General features: G+C 39.4%; 1 protein-coding gene across 2 annotated transcripts in view; it reads right to left on the minus strand.

Moving 5' to 3' along the window:
- Nucleotides 1-15571, minus strand: part of TRPC1 (transient receptor potential cation channel subfamily C member 1) — a 98395-nt gene that overhangs the window by 57511 nt on the left and 25313 nt on the right. For both annotated transcript variants that reach the window (XM_089672566.1, XM_089672567.1), the window contains 5 exons: nucleotides 14949-15050; nucleotides 13655-13857; nucleotides 9987-10118; nucleotides 5862-6057; nucleotides 1917-2253 (listed from right to left, as the gene is read on the minus strand). In XM_089672566.1, coding sequence (XP_089528692.1) covers nucleotides 1917-2253; nucleotides 5862-6057; nucleotides 9987-10118; nucleotides 13655-13857; nucleotides 14949-15050 — 970 coding nt within the window. The remainder of the gene's footprint in view (nucleotides 1-1916; nucleotides 2254-5861; nucleotides 6058-9986; nucleotides 10119-13654; nucleotides 13858-14948; nucleotides 15051-15571) is intronic.

Consider the following 15571-nt stretch of genomic DNA (forward strand, 5'->3'; position numbering starts at 1 on the left):
AAACTTTTTTTTCTTTTTGGATAGAGTGGGGAAGGATTAGAACACCTGTCAGGTTTTACTGCTGTCTATGCCCCCAGTAGGAAGATTGACCCTCTCTATTTGTCCCATTTACCATTGTAACACACTGCAGTTAGTGATTGTAGGATGTTAAATAATCTCAAGATGGTAGTGTTCTGCAGTTTCATTATTACAGTCTAATTTTAATATAGCAAAGCATTGCTGAACATGTGTGCTGACAGCAGGAATTCTGTACCAGGACAAGCTAAAACAGATTACATTTCCCAGAAGAGTTGGCGAGAACCTATATAATCAAAGCCTGGGAGCTTCCTGGGGAGGAAGTAAGGAGACTGTGAGAGGGTGAGGATGTGTGTGAGAAGCTAGTGAGGGACCCAGGCCAGAGTTGGTCACTCCGGAGAGCCAGAAAGAGGGGCTACAGATTGCTGGTATCGATGAGAAGTAGGAGAGTCAACTCTGCAGGCAGGGGGATTGTGGGATCGTCATTGTTTCTTCCTCAGTGGGATCAAGAGAACAAGGGGGCCCCCAACCGAGAGACCATCTTTCGCTCTGCTAACATTACATACTGGGTGAGAGGGTAACATAACCCAGACTGTCACACGTTATAAATGATTCTGTTGTTTTCAGTTGGTTCAGTTCCGTACATCTTTCATCAGTTTGCCACTTTGAGACACAGACTTCCTAGCCCATGCAATACTACTACTACTACTACTACTACTAATACTACTACTAATAATACTACTACTACTGTTTTAGTTTCTCCCCATTGCTCTGAATGCAGGACTCTTGCTGCTGCACGTGTGTCTTTGCAGGCAGAAATACTGTTAGTATCTCATCTCAAACCTCTTCCAGTTGTAAAGGAACTTGCTTTGTCAGGCTAATTCACCACCTATAGGGATTCAATTCTACTGAAGTTTACTCCTGCCTCTTTCTTAACTTTAACAATTCTTGCATTCATCTTCTGTGTTAAAGGGACCTTCCCCAATTTTTTTACAACCAGTCTAAGAGGAACTTCTTTTAGTACTGTACCCTTTTTAGGAGATCATGTTTCCATCCAAGAGGACTTCAACTCTAATGTGCACCAACTAGGGACCCATCAGGCGTGCAGAAGAATCTGGTTCTATACTTGGTAGTGATGCTAGAGGGGATGATATTACATTCAAATTCATCTTCAGAGTTAAACCCTGTTTTTAGTCTTGAGAACCCATAAGTAAGTTAGCCCAACTTATTTGTATACTCTATTTCAGCTCACTTTGGGAAATAACCATGCTGGACAGAAATGTGCTGCAATTAATGTTTAAACTCTGCTCCTGCAGGACAATTTGGTCTAACGTGTATGTTCCTGTTGACTATATTTTCCAGAGTGCTTATCTTTTGTACACACCTACCATTGCTTCTTTTGTGCTTGCATTAGTTTTACTCTAACTTTAATACAATCCGAACAATGGTTCACCTTAAACTGTGTGATTATTTTGTGTTTTACAGCCAGAGGGTTTTCCTGGCCAAGGGTATATGGTGGTGTCATCATGGGCTGTGCTCCAAATCAGGCTCAGAGTGAACAGGGGACCAAAAATACTCAGAAACTCCTAAGGGGGTAGTGCTACACCATTTTCACCAAAAGTGAAAGTAAAAAAAATCCCAAATTTGGGGTTGACACCAGAACAGTAATAGAGGGGAAATTTTCCGTTGGGGACACTAGTTCTGATAACTCTGGTGATACCCTGGGATTCCCTTACATTGGAGGGATTTCCTTTCATATCCTGTTGTCGCTATGAGACAGGAAATGAAGGGAAATCTTCCCTACAGGACATAGATTGCAAAAACATGGTTATAACCCCCTTACTCTATCCAAAATGAAAAAAAAAATGTCATTGCCTTACTAATGTCCATACTCTACTTACCAATGAGCCATATGATGAGCAGATAGTCAATTCTCTCTAATGCTGGCCCCATTGTGTTCTTTTTGTCCTCGTTGTAGACTAAGGAATACAGGTTGAGAAGCAGCAGGAATGTGAAGTAAGAGGCCCCATGTATGATAAATTTCATGAAAGGTGTGTGGATCATACGTCCAACCTGTGACTTGGGGGCAAAGAGATAGCACAGAGACAGAACTGGCCAGCATATGCCCACAGTGAGGACAATTAGTATTTTCTTGCACGTGTGTTTTCGCCTATAGCCTGCCATTTGCCCAAACCAGACAGTGTTGAGGAACTGCTGACAGTTGGACTGAGATACGAACTGAAAAAAGAAAAAGAAATAGACTTAAATATATATATATAAGAGGCAACCAGAAGCAAGAAAACTACAGGTCCAATGTCTAAGGGTTGAAACATACTTTTGCGATGCAGTGCATGTTACATGTCTTAGCATATTGCGGTGCTGTCCATTTTGGATGGTTACCAAAACACATGAAGGCAACACAGCTTAATACAAATGCATTTAAGTGCATCATAATGCAAGGTAATGCACTACTGTGTGTCAGAAAAAAGTGCATTCTTGTGCATTGGCAACCTATTTAAAATGAATACCCTGTCTTAATGTAACACAGGTTAACATGTAACATTTACTAAAATGGGAGCGTGCAAAATCTGGTGCAGTTGTGCATAAAAACTGCCTCTTGCCTGCTGACCATGGGGCTCTATTCTTTGGGGGATGTGTTCCCTGGGGGGCTTTTTACTTTGGATTCAGAGATCTGGAGGACCAGGATACAGATTTGGGGTCTCTGTGCCCAAATCAGCATTGACTGCTTCAATCCCCTCTCCTAGACTCAGAGACTCTAAGCAGATGTTAGTATAATCAGCTTGAAACAACCTGATGCCGAGGTCTCTTGCTGTAATCTGTTTATTAGGTGTAATGTGTTTTTTTGTTGTGCATTTGTTCCCTTGTTAATTGAGTTAATCGAGTCACCTATTGTTTCTGTCTGTTAGCTAGTCCTCCTGGAGGTTCCTACATGATGGAATTAGTCTGGTGTTAATTAGACCTCAATACCTAATCAGTGTGGGATGTTTATCCCAATGTGTAATGTTTGTTTCATTGTTCATGTGGGGACTGCCCATATTTATGAAGTGTATAAAAACCTGTATTTTTGTTCAATAAGCAATTCCAGCTTCACCTAAGCTAGTGTCATCTAGTCCTTGGGTAAAATGCCCAGCTATAATACCTTGGTCCTGTGTCCCAGCAGCGAGGAAGCAGTTCTCTTACGGAAGCACTCCAGCGGTGTGCCAGGCAGTCCATCACAGAAACCAATCAGCTTTCAGGTTTTATTGTCAAACCTTAATTGAACAAACTGAAGTTAGAAGCTGATTGGTTACCATGCACAGCTGCAACAGATTCTGAGTGTACCAGTTTCGGTAAATCTCCCCCGATGTGCATTAACACAACACACAAAAACATCAAAGTATAAATAGACCCTAGAATTCATATTTAACAAAACTGCCCAACACATGCAAATCACCAACCAGATATACTGTGGTGCAATTGTGTAGCACCCTCTTAGGTAGGTTGCTAGGATGTACATAGTCTAGTTTAGTATAGTGTGGTCTCCTGCTTAACAAGAGACTGGCAGGCAAAACATAGCAACTTTTCTGCTTAATAGAAAAACTAGTTGTTTAGTGAGGATATCCTGTGTGGTTCACAGTGCTGCTGTGATTGGCTCTTCTGTATCCAGGCAACCTTGGAAGGTTCTGGGTGAACAGGAGTGACCCATTCAGATCAGCAGCATTAATATGGATGCAGTTCCAGCCAAATACAGGGAGTAGTGCCCATGAGCATGCTGGGTTCTAGTATTTATATTCAGTGAGCACATGTGATCTGAGTGCTTCTTCCTTTTCCTCTGGGAAGGGAGTTACAGCCAGGGAAGTAGCTGCCTCCTCTGGCTTATGCTTCCAGGAGGCCTCAGCGACCCAAGAGTCAGAATGCTGAAACCCAGGGTGCTTTTGAGAGCTGACTGAGGGGGATGTCTACAGATGCTGTCTGGTGTCACGGAGGAAGGTGACATGCAGCAAGACTGTTCTACAGGGATGCTGGATCTTGTGCTGTTTAAACCCCTTGGGACCCACATAGTCAGCTGCTGGGTGTAAGCTAGAGGGAACACCAGCTGGTGGCCAGAAGAGCAACTGTCCACTAAGTTCTGCATTTCTACAGAGGGACTTTGCTCAATTCTTTGTACAGTCTGCTACACAGATCAATTTAGAGAAAGCTGTCCATTGTGCATCATTCAATTCAAAGTATTCCACTATATCCCTTCTCTTTCCCATTTCTAAAACAAAATAAAAACAACAAAAACTACAACCTCTAGACTGAACATTGCATTAATGAGTGGACACTGTGTGCACCTGGCTTCTAGAGGAAAGCCTGGGCAAGATACAAGCGGCTCCTATGGGGGTAGCACTACAATTGCATGAATGGGTCCTCAGTTCCATCTATTTAATGCTACATCTAGCAATTATTCTCAAGCCATTTTAGTAGCAGAATTGAGCCGTTGTATCTTAGCGCTAAGAGTCAGGTTTGGGTTTACTGAAAACAAGAGTTGTTAAAAAATTAACAAAGCAAAATCAGTCATTCATTGAAATCTATGGTAGAGGAATATGGTGGCAGTCATCGACGGCCTTTCCTTCTGAAAATGTTGTTGCCTGGCTGTTATGCTAATCTAAAACGTCAATACTTTCCTAGACACCATAGTAAGCATATACAGTACGTAAATCAAGAGCTCTGACTTCAGTTTGACTTTATTTGCTGCATGCTTATTTCAGATAATTTAGGACTGACACCATTTCTTGCAGTCCACAAAATGCTATGTATTGTCAGACCACAGGAAGGAATTAGGAGCTAAGTGCATTTCTGGCAGAATCAATGAGTATTTTTCTGTAATTGCAGGGCTTTCAAAGGGATAAAACATGGGAAATGTGCATATATTGTAGAGATGTACTACATATGTTTTCTTTCCCTGACATACACTTTAAGCAGAAATTATCTTTAATATCCTTGATATACAGTATAGATAGCTACTAGAGGGAGCTTTTGTGTCTGTATATAAAGTGCAGTAACCAAAATACAGAGTGTAGCAGTGCAGAAAATTGTAAAAATCAAATCAAAAAGTACTTTGTTAATACTGTACAGTATGTTATAAAAACAAGTCAAAATATGTACTTATTCACAATGCACTTTATTTTTCTTTTAAGAGGTACCGGTAAATGTTTTAATCCCCCCTCCCCATGTTATATTTCATACCCCACAGTTATTACCTTTTCTGTCTTGATCCTCCCTTTTAGATTGTAAGCTCTAATGAGCAGGGCCCCCTAATTCCTACTGTATTTAATTGTATTGTAACTGTACTGTCTGCCCTTATGTTGTAAAGCGCACGCAAATCCTGTATAATAATACTTGGCTAAAATAGATATAAACCCAATCACCAATCTCATATGAGCCTTTACACATTAAAGTAGAACTAATAGCACATTTTTTTTTCAGGTTGTATAGAGTAAGGTAGGGTTATATCCACTGTCAGGTTTTTGCCATCTGTGTATCATTGGGGAGATTTCCCTTCACATTTTGTTCCTTAGCCAGAACAAGAAGTAAAGGGAAATCCCTCCATCATCCATGGTTGTCACCAGGGATGTCCCTGCATTTTTTTCTCGTGACAGCCCACAGACAGCAAGAACAACCTGACAGATGTTCTAGTCCCTCTTCACTCTATTCAAAACAAAAAAACAAAGTTTTTGCCTTGAGTTATATGTTGATGTAATTTCATATATATTAACTAGAGTTTAGATCTGTTTTAAGAAATTGTTGCCATTTTGTCAATATCTAATTTTAAAATTGACTGTTTACAATGATTGTGGACCTACCTCTTTCTGATTGTACTTGATTGCCAGCTTCAGTCGGCTCAGATTCATGCGCTCCTCTAGAAGCCCCCTTTTGTCCACCGGTTCATCACTAGACTGATGATTCAAGATCACTTCGAGTTCCCTTGAGTTCCTAGCCTGAGCCAGCAAGTCCTTTGCAAAGGTCTTACACTTCTGAGCAAGCTCTTCATAATCATTCCTGAAAAACACAGCTTAGTATAATTTAACTTCTCCTTTTTACCCTTCTTACATAAATGTGTGAACAATGTAACTTTTGTCTCTGTCCATTTCCCCTGCCTTTTTCCTAACCATTCTCTGACCATTTGTATTTCACTTTTATTTTCTGTTTTTTATCACAAACCAGGCTTGGTCATAATGACATTGTAGAAAGTAACTAAGATTTACAAAATGCACCAAATCACATCAGTCTATTAGATTGCAGTCTCCATTGCCCAGACCAGTGGAATTTTTCGTCTGGTTTCTTTGCGGTACTGAACACAGCAATCAATTATACCAAAATAAAGCAAAATATGTGAAACAAACATAAATCACACTATATTTCTCGAATGTTGCATGTTATTTAGTTTACTTCTGGTGCAGTTGTTTTTTTTAACTTGCACATACAGTATTTTCTCATTATGTATTCAAATTACTAGAATTAAATAAGAACACAACTACTTGAAATTGCGTGATTTCTCCACGATCGAGCCCATCAATAAGAATTTGACTAAATAATTCAAATTCTCTTCTCTATTTTGAGCTGATTGGACCCAAAATTTACTTTGATGGGGAATTTATTGGCAGGGAGTCACAGATTTTGATAACATGGGATTTTAAGGGATTTTGGGAGTGTTATTGTTTCTGACTGAGCCAACATTCTGTGCACTTTGCAGACAAATGATCCTCCAAAAAAAATAAAAGAATGCAGATTATACAGTAGAGGAAAATGTATCTCTTCTTCATTGGGGGTATTGGAGTGGGAAACCTGTACTGGGGGGGGGGGGGGGGGTTGGGAGGAAAGCTCTACAGGAAGGGAGTAGGGGGATGCTAGTTTTTGGGTGTACACTGTGGTACCTATTCCAGAGCTTTGCGCCCTCTGTGATACGCACTCCTGAGCACTGCACAATACACACACTCCTGAGCACTGGTCAATACACACCGCTGAGCACTGCGTCCTCTACAATAAGAACTCCTGAGACCTGTGCCCTGTGTGCTACACACTCCTGAGCCCTGAGACCTGTGCAACAAGCACTCCTGAGCTCTGTTTTCTAAACAATATGCACTCCTGAGCTCATATGAGTATAAGTACTCCCTATTTTGTCTCATTTCTGATGTTAGTTCTATAAATCTGTTTCTTGTAAGCATTTTTCAAAGCATCTGATACATTTTGATTTCTCAAGGGTTGGAAGTCTTTGCATTCCATCCCATGAATCTGGCTCTGGTTTTAATGCTATGCAAGCAACATAGAAAAGGCTGGGATGCCTTTTTTGCTTTTGGTGGATTTTCTGATTGAAGCCTCTTGTGGCCTGGTTTCTTCTTTGAAAACATTTGAATTGTCTGCCTTAACTTCTATTTCTGTGTTACTTTGTTTATCTTCATGTGACATTGATGTGGAATTTTCCTCAGTATGAAGCTTTTTTTTTTGTTAGTTCATGAAATTTTGAACACACTGCAGTTTCATCAACAATTGCACTTCTGCTAAAGATTACCTTGTTTGTATCTTGGTGTAGAATTCTGTATTCTTTTTGAGATTCACTGTACCTCACATGTAAACCTTCCTTTGGGTAAGCATTCTTTTTTGTATGTTTTTCTTTTGGGATGTGTACATAGGCTTCACCTCAAAAATTTTTTAGATGGTGGAAAGTCTGGGCCTTTTCATTCCACAATTCATATGGAGTTTTTTCAGTTGATTTTTCTGGTAGCTGATTTTGGAGATAGCATGGGTCACAATTGCCTCCCCCCAGTATGTGGTTGGTATATCTGCATCAAACGCCTGGTTCTTCCACTCTCACATAGAGTAAGGTTCATTCTTTCTGCAACCCCATTTTGTTCTGGGTTGTATGGGACAGTAGTTTGAAATATTATGCAATGCTTTCTGAGAATACACTCAGCATTTTGCCAAATTTGTTGCTTACTTCAGCCAAATACTGTTCTATAATGTAGTATACCTGGAATAATCATCTATAAAAGTGAGAAAATACCTCTTCTTTCCTGGAGTCAATTTTTCCAATGGACCGCAAAGATCTGAATGAATAAAGTCCAGAGGTTTCTTAGTTCTGCTGTTACATTTGCTTTGGAAAGGTTTTTCTTGTCATTTTTCATTATATATTACTTGTGCATTTCATTGTTTGACCACATGGACTAATTTTAATTCCACTTGCATAGTCATTCTCAGTTAATTTCTTTATGTTGGACTTCTGTGCCCAAGTCATCTCTGCCACGTGTGAATGCAGTTTGAATGATTTTCCTTATTGGCAGTATTAACCTCTTCATTGCAGTTCAGCTGATACAGTTCATCCATAATTTTAGCCTTTGCAAGTAAGATATCCCCTTTTGTGATGGCACTGTCATCTTGGAAGGTTACTACATTCCCTTGTTTTGTGAGCTTCTTCACGGAGAAGAGATTAGTTTCAAGAGCGGGGATATACAGGGCATTTTCCACAGGTATCTTTCTGGTGACACTCTGGGAAATAAAACAGTAAACTGCCATCTATTCCTTCTGATTCCATTATTTGACCATTAGCTCTGCTGATTTTTTCTGTTTTATTCTGGTCAAGGTGAAAAAAGAAATTTATGTTATTTGTCACATAACTCGTAGCTCTTGAGTCAACACACCATGCCTGAAAAGGTGAGAAGAAACTTTTGGATCAAAAAACATATTCATTATCTGAAGAAAAATTTTATTTCTTCCTTCATACTTTTGACCTTTTGTAGTTTAGGTTGTTTTTGCATTGTAGCTTTCCAGATTCTGCAATCTGCTTTTAAATGACCTTGCTTCTTGCACACAAAGTATTCACGTTTTTCTTGTTGCATGTTACTGTTTTTATTCCTATTTTTCGTCTTTAAAGAAAACTACAGTATGTGACACAAGCACCATCACTATTAATGCTTTCTGTTTTACTCTTATATTCATCCACAAGTTTTTTTCTTAGCATATTCCAATGTCAGTTCATCATCTGGGTGTGCATCAAGTACTGTGACAAGCATTTCATAACTTTCTGGTAAACCACTAAGTAGTAGTGCTGCAACACATAAGTCTTTTATTTCTTCTCCTCCACGTCTCAGCTGTTCAGTCATTTCCACAGTGTGCCTTGTGTACTCATTTATATCCCAGCATTTCATCAGCTTGGTTTAGTATAGCTTTTTAATCAAATACAGTTTATTGCTGACATTAGCTTTTAGCAGTTTCACACTTACATATATGTATGATTTGATCATCTTCTATGCTAAGAGAGATTTAGCTCTGAGCCTTTTTATCTTTCTCCATCCATTCATCTGAACGGTATTCTGGCCTGACTTCATTTATACATTTTCCTCTGAAGTAGTTCATCCATTCTGACCACCACCACATCACCAGATTCACCATTATACACAGTAATACAAAAGTGGGAGACTAGAAAATAAAATATAGGGCATTCTAACACCTTTTCATACACTTAGGTATTTTTTTTTTCTACATATGGGTATGCTGTTTTGGCAGCTGGGAATGAGCAGCACAGCAAATTTACAACAGGAGGCAAAAACAAGAAACAGCTTTGCTAACAAGTACATAGTATGCTGGTTGGCAATACTCATCTCAGAGTCAGAAAGTACAAAAATGTCAATATAGAGGCTGGCAGTCAACTTTGTTAGCAATCTGGCAAATGGATGAAATGAAAGTGGCACAATTTGCAATAACCCTACAAATGAGTTGGATCACGTGTACATATTTTCAAGCAGCTAATGCTATTTTATGTATATTGCAATATTTTTAATTTTAGAATACAAGCCATTGTACTCTATACATTTTCCAAATATATGGATTACAGGTTCATGAATGATACAAATTAAACAATAACAATTTTATTCAACAACAGAATGACTGAAATTCTTCTGTAATTTAACAATATAGTCTAACACTTTCCTTACCTAAATTCCACTTCTACAAGACTAAGCTCCTTTAAGTCTGCACTGAGTTCAAATGCTCGCAATATAGGATCTTCTTCTGTTAGCATAATCAAAGCTGGACTGGCCAAACATCGATAAATATCAAGTCGAAACCTTAAAGAAATCATGCTTGTTTTAGAATACAGTTGTACATTATCCATCCTTTTACCATGTCTATTATCTTGAAATATTTTTTAACTCAAAAGCAAAAAATTTAATATATTTACACTTATGAGTGCAGTGGCTGCATTAGCTTTCATTTTTCAGGCTTTTTTCTGTTATTTTCATCTGATAATCCTGTGTATAACAAACTTCCTGACCCTGTGCATATACATTTACTCCTCCTCTAAATCTATGGTAGGAGCCATGGTTGCTACCCAGACTGGACTTCAAATATTCAGCATCCCCACCAGCATTGCCAGCCAAAGTCAGTATAGAAGGGTGTGTGGGCAATGGTGGCACTGTATGAATCCAAAGTGAAGAAATACCCAGCACTACTTAATCACTATACATCCAGCACCTCTGTTTTGAAAAGTATTTATGGAGTGCTGGCTATTTTTTCATTTTGGACTTCAGATATGTTTGCCTCTGTTCATCTCCAATGCATAGAGGCTGATAGGATTATTAGTTTACAGAAGAAAGATAAAGCCGTCTGTGCTTTATGGCTACATGAATTGACAAGGATATTGCATTTCGGGCAAGATCAATAGGCATTTCCTGTACTTTCTGAAATTGGCCTGAAAAGTGAAAACTAACACAGCCACATCAAATGACTCATAAGCTGAAATATATTGCATTGTTTTTATAGTTGCATTGGTTCAGCCTTTAAATGAAGATTTTGACTATGTTTAAATGGAGTACCATTGCTGGCTGCAGTACCATTACTGGATATTTTATCAATGCTGCATATTATATATTATAATAAAATGCATTCTAAAATAAATCTTCCCATAATATGCATTTCATATGATCACTTAAAGAGCAGCATTGCGCTATAACCTACAGTAAGTAAGTCGCTATCCAGAAAACATAATCGTATCTGCCACTTTTACCAAATCAGATCAACATTGAACATCAGATCGGCCAGCACATTTTGTTTATTACTGATTCCCATGTCAACAGACAGTAGCAAATTAAAGCTGCCTAGTTAGTGTCAGTACTCAAGTCATAGCCCTTTTCCATAAGTAAAAGTTGCTGCCAGATCACTTATGTGTAGCGTTACACTCTTGAGTTTTTGGGTCCCCCTTAAGCTCTGCACAGCCAGGCAACACACGTTTTCTACTCTTTCATCAACTGTTGGCAAACAGTTCATGGGCTTGGTGGATTTTTTTGTTTTATTAGGTGGTAACAACTTGGATGGGGTTAAGGGGTTATGGGATGCCCAATATGATTGAAGAAACAGCAGAATGAGGAGGTTTCCTGCTCTAGCACACTTAGAAAAAAACAAAAAACAGTTGACTGCATTCCAGCCGGAACCATCACAGTCCTTAGTAGAATAATCCCCATCTAGAAGCTTGGTGTCCTCTGAGTGGATTTTTTGCAACGCGACAATGTGTAGGAGCTCTTGGTCCCCTTAGTGCACATAATACAACCCTACCTGGCTATGGTATCTGATCCCAGGACAAGGAATTGGGTAAGCTATGTACTGTCCCCTGAAGACTTGCCAGAACTTCCATCCAGCATACTTCTCCCTTCTAGGCCCTGGGGGTGCAGAGGTATTCACACTGTCCTTACCCTGCAGCTGTAGATAGAACTGCTTTCAGGCCTTCCAGCTAGGCTGGTTCTTCCCCAAGCTTTGCAGGTTGTCCAGCAGTGGAGCAATGGAGCTCCCTCTTTCAGCTTCTCTTCAGCTTCCAGCCTCCAGCCTGGAAGCAGAACCCCCCTCCTCTGGGGCTCCCTCCCAGGCAACACCGCAACACCTCTCAGCAATCCATATTTCACCTGATTCCCTGCTAGTATGGTTCTCATATTTATTGGCTAGTCTACCACACTACCAGGGCCTCTTAGCCTGGGATTGGTTAGACTCCCATGAATATGCAGATTGAGCTCTCCACCCTTCCACTCACTGGGTTATGGAAGCTACCATGGACCTCCAGAATCTGGTGGAGGCGATAGAGTCCCAACCTTCTGAGTCACCCAGCCTGACCTCACACTGAACCCACAGAAATTCAGGCTTACTCACTACCGTGAGCCAAAAATAAATTTACATTACAATAGCCCATCTAGTGGGCCCTACAAAGGCAATTAAAATTCATAAATAACCTATTAATGTGCAATGCATTCCCAACCTACTAGTCATATAAATGAAAAAACATCTTTATACAGTCATTGGAATAGACTCAAAAACGTTTAACTCTTATCATTTTTTTTCCAGAAGCAATATTTGACCCAGGACTACTATCAACATTTTCTTTATAATTCACCCCTGAAAACAGAACCTGCACATTTCCTTCAATCTAGAATACATTGAAAAAGACTGTTCATGAAATATACATTTATTTTATTCATCCTTGCAAGCTCCTATGAGAAAGATATGTTACATCTTAATCTCACAAAAGCTAAAAATGTTTCCATCCTAGATTTAGATGAACACTTAAAACGTGAACACTCAATCACAGATCTATGTTAGAATCTTAGCATTTGGCTTCTGAGTGTCATCTATGCCCTCTCCCCCAAATTCTCCATCAAGATCAATAGAACTATCCTTCCCTCCCCTCATTCCATGGTGCTATGTGTAATTCAGGACCTTAACCTCTACTTTCAGCTACACATCCAATCACTGTCCAAATCTTGTCACCTTCACCTCTTTAACATTTCCAAATTATGATCCTTCATAACCAATGACATCACAAAGGTACGTATTCACTTCCTCTCTCTCGCCTCAACTTCTCATTAGCCTACCCCTTCAGTCTACCAGACTAATATACCTTAACACCCGTTCATTACCTGCCACCCCTCAATTCCAGTCCCTCCACTGCTTTCTGATCATCTGACAAATAAAAATACTAAAAATACCATACATAGCCATCCACAAACCCCAAGCTACACCACCAACCTCATCTCAAAATATCAACCAAACTATCCTCTTCTCTCTTCCCAAGGCCACCTGCTGTCTAGCCCCCTCATCACCTCCTCCCATGCTTATCTTCAGGACTTCTCCAGAGCCTCTCCTATCCTCTGGAATTTCCTACCCTAACCTCTTACTCTTACTTTTTCTTTTAGGTGAAATCTCATCTCTTTAGGAAAGTCTATCCTGCCACCATCTAACAACTTATATTTTACCTTCCATACAACTCAACCTCACATAGTAACTAACCTTTGTATTTCTTGCTCCACCCTTTTAGATTGTATAATCTCATGAGCAGGGCCCTCCTTGTCCTCTTGCAAACTGTTGGCACTATATAAATCCTGTATATTAATCATATTACATGTTTGGAAGACATATTTGCATAGACCTAAACATTTTTAAAATTTTGCTCTCTACTGTTGTACCGAAGAACACATTACCCTCACATTGACTTTGACAAAACATTCCACATTCATAAGCCACAAAAAGCACTGTAAACATGTTGTGTAGTGTATGTGTTGTAGGAACTGCTAAAAGGAAACGTTTACATGCTGAACTCTAGCAGCTATGTGCCAGTTCTGACCTGGAGTGCCTTAGACTGTCCTTCTTGTTCTTAGCAGTGCACAGGGTACACTCGCAGCCCACAGCATGAGGTTTTGGGAGGGACACATCTTGTTTCAAAAGCATCGTTAGAATCTCATAGTTGTTTCTGTGAGCAGCTAAAATGACAGGGGCCACATCCATAGTAGTAGAATACTCTGGGTTCTGTATACGCTCCATGAGTTTCTAAAATATAAAAGAGATGGTAAAAGGAGTATAAACTATTGTACAGACAACTATAAATGTTGGGTTTTTTTTTTACTTTGTATGTTGAATATCAGGATAGTACAGCACATGACTGATATACTGAAAATGATTTACTACTTGTAGGTCAACATTGGTCACTAATTCTTTTTATGGTGCCTTCAGTTTGTTGTCATGGTGAAGGACATTATATTTATGGCTTGTGTCCAGTGGTGGTTCTCCCAGGGGACAAAATCCTTTCCATTTTTAAACCACTTGGCAGTAAACCATGGAGTTACAGCACATAGACCAGCTTTTATTATAACTACGGAGACCTGGAACATGCCCATTTTAATGAATAGAATAGAAATAGTTTTAAAGGCCAAGGTCATTTTATAAGTAAAAGAGCCCATGCAAGAATACACAGTGCCTTTTTTGCAAATACAGTGTAATGCGATTGGCACACCTGTAGGCCTCTGCCGGCGAACCGTGCACACCCCCTTTCTGTATCCCAGCAATGCTGACCTTCTGGAGAGTGTGTACAGCACATGTACCAGGGAAAAAGAGCCTTGCACTGAGCATCGTCCACTTTTGAAAAAGAGAAGCTTGCTGCCATGGTGCTGAGAATGAGCATCCCAGCTCTGCTGTGTTCTAGAAGTTATTAGGAACAAGCAAATGTAAACAATATGGAAGGCTTTAGGATGCCAGTAGAGGCCTATAGGTGTGCCAATCACAAAAAAGGCACAGTGCTTTGTAATATACTAGGGCCACTTGACTGCATGGGCTATTTAACTTATAGGTTGGACTCTGCCTTAAAATAAAATCTTGCTGATAAAGCTATACTTCTTTACATAATTTTGTAGCTGAATACTTAAGGAAACATTTTATAGCTCATTTATTTTGGGATAAAATGTTCTAAGTTAGTATTAATTACCAAAGTACCATACATTTTTATAGAAATAAGCAGGTGTGGCCCTCAGTAGAAATCATATGAGCCCTTGAAGACCACTTAATGTAGCTCACTGTTTTATTTGTATTTGACATGCCTGCTTTAAGAGAACTTGGTGTATAGCAATGCAATAGATGGCTCTTACCACAATAGTTGGTCTTGTAGACCATTTTGGACGATGATTAAGTAGGATGTCCACAGCTCCTACCACTTCAGAGTCAATTGCCACCAGCAGTGCATCTGTGGACTGAACAGTACAGAATATTAATAGCCACCAGCAGAGAGAAAAGATTGGAGACAATAAATTAAACAGGCTCATGCCTATAAATTATATAACATCATTAGTTTAAAAAGGTATCTCCAAAAATGTTAAATCTTATTTTTGGCTGGGTTCTAAATATGCACACTACCTTTTAAAGCAATAGCAAAGCCTCATACCATTTTTTGTTTAGCTTATAGGCTGAAGTCTGACTATGAAACTTCAAAAGTAGTGATTGAAAAGCGCCACAATTTATGATGCAATTCCATTATCACCAGCAGGTCATACAGGGAATTTTACTTCTGACTTCAGGTAAAACCAAGGTGTTGTGTAAGGAAGGAACCCTACAAACAAGGTATGTTTCCAGTTTACCTGCACATTTCCTGTAATCAGTGGTATTATTTAGCCAAACTATTCTAGGTGCTCATCCTTTTCATAATTTAAAACAAATGCTGATGATGGTTTTCAAATGACCTAGCCACTCATCATTTACCAGCTACATACAAAAA

This window comes from Staurois parvus, unplaced genomic scaffold (assembly GCF_062004578.1).
Source record: "Staurois parvus isolate SC_StPar_1 unplaced genomic scaffold, SC_StPar_1.0 ptg000131l, whole genome shotgun sequence".
Taxonomy (NCBI): domain Eukaryota; kingdom Metazoa; phylum Chordata; class Amphibia; order Anura; family Ranidae; genus Staurois; species Staurois parvus.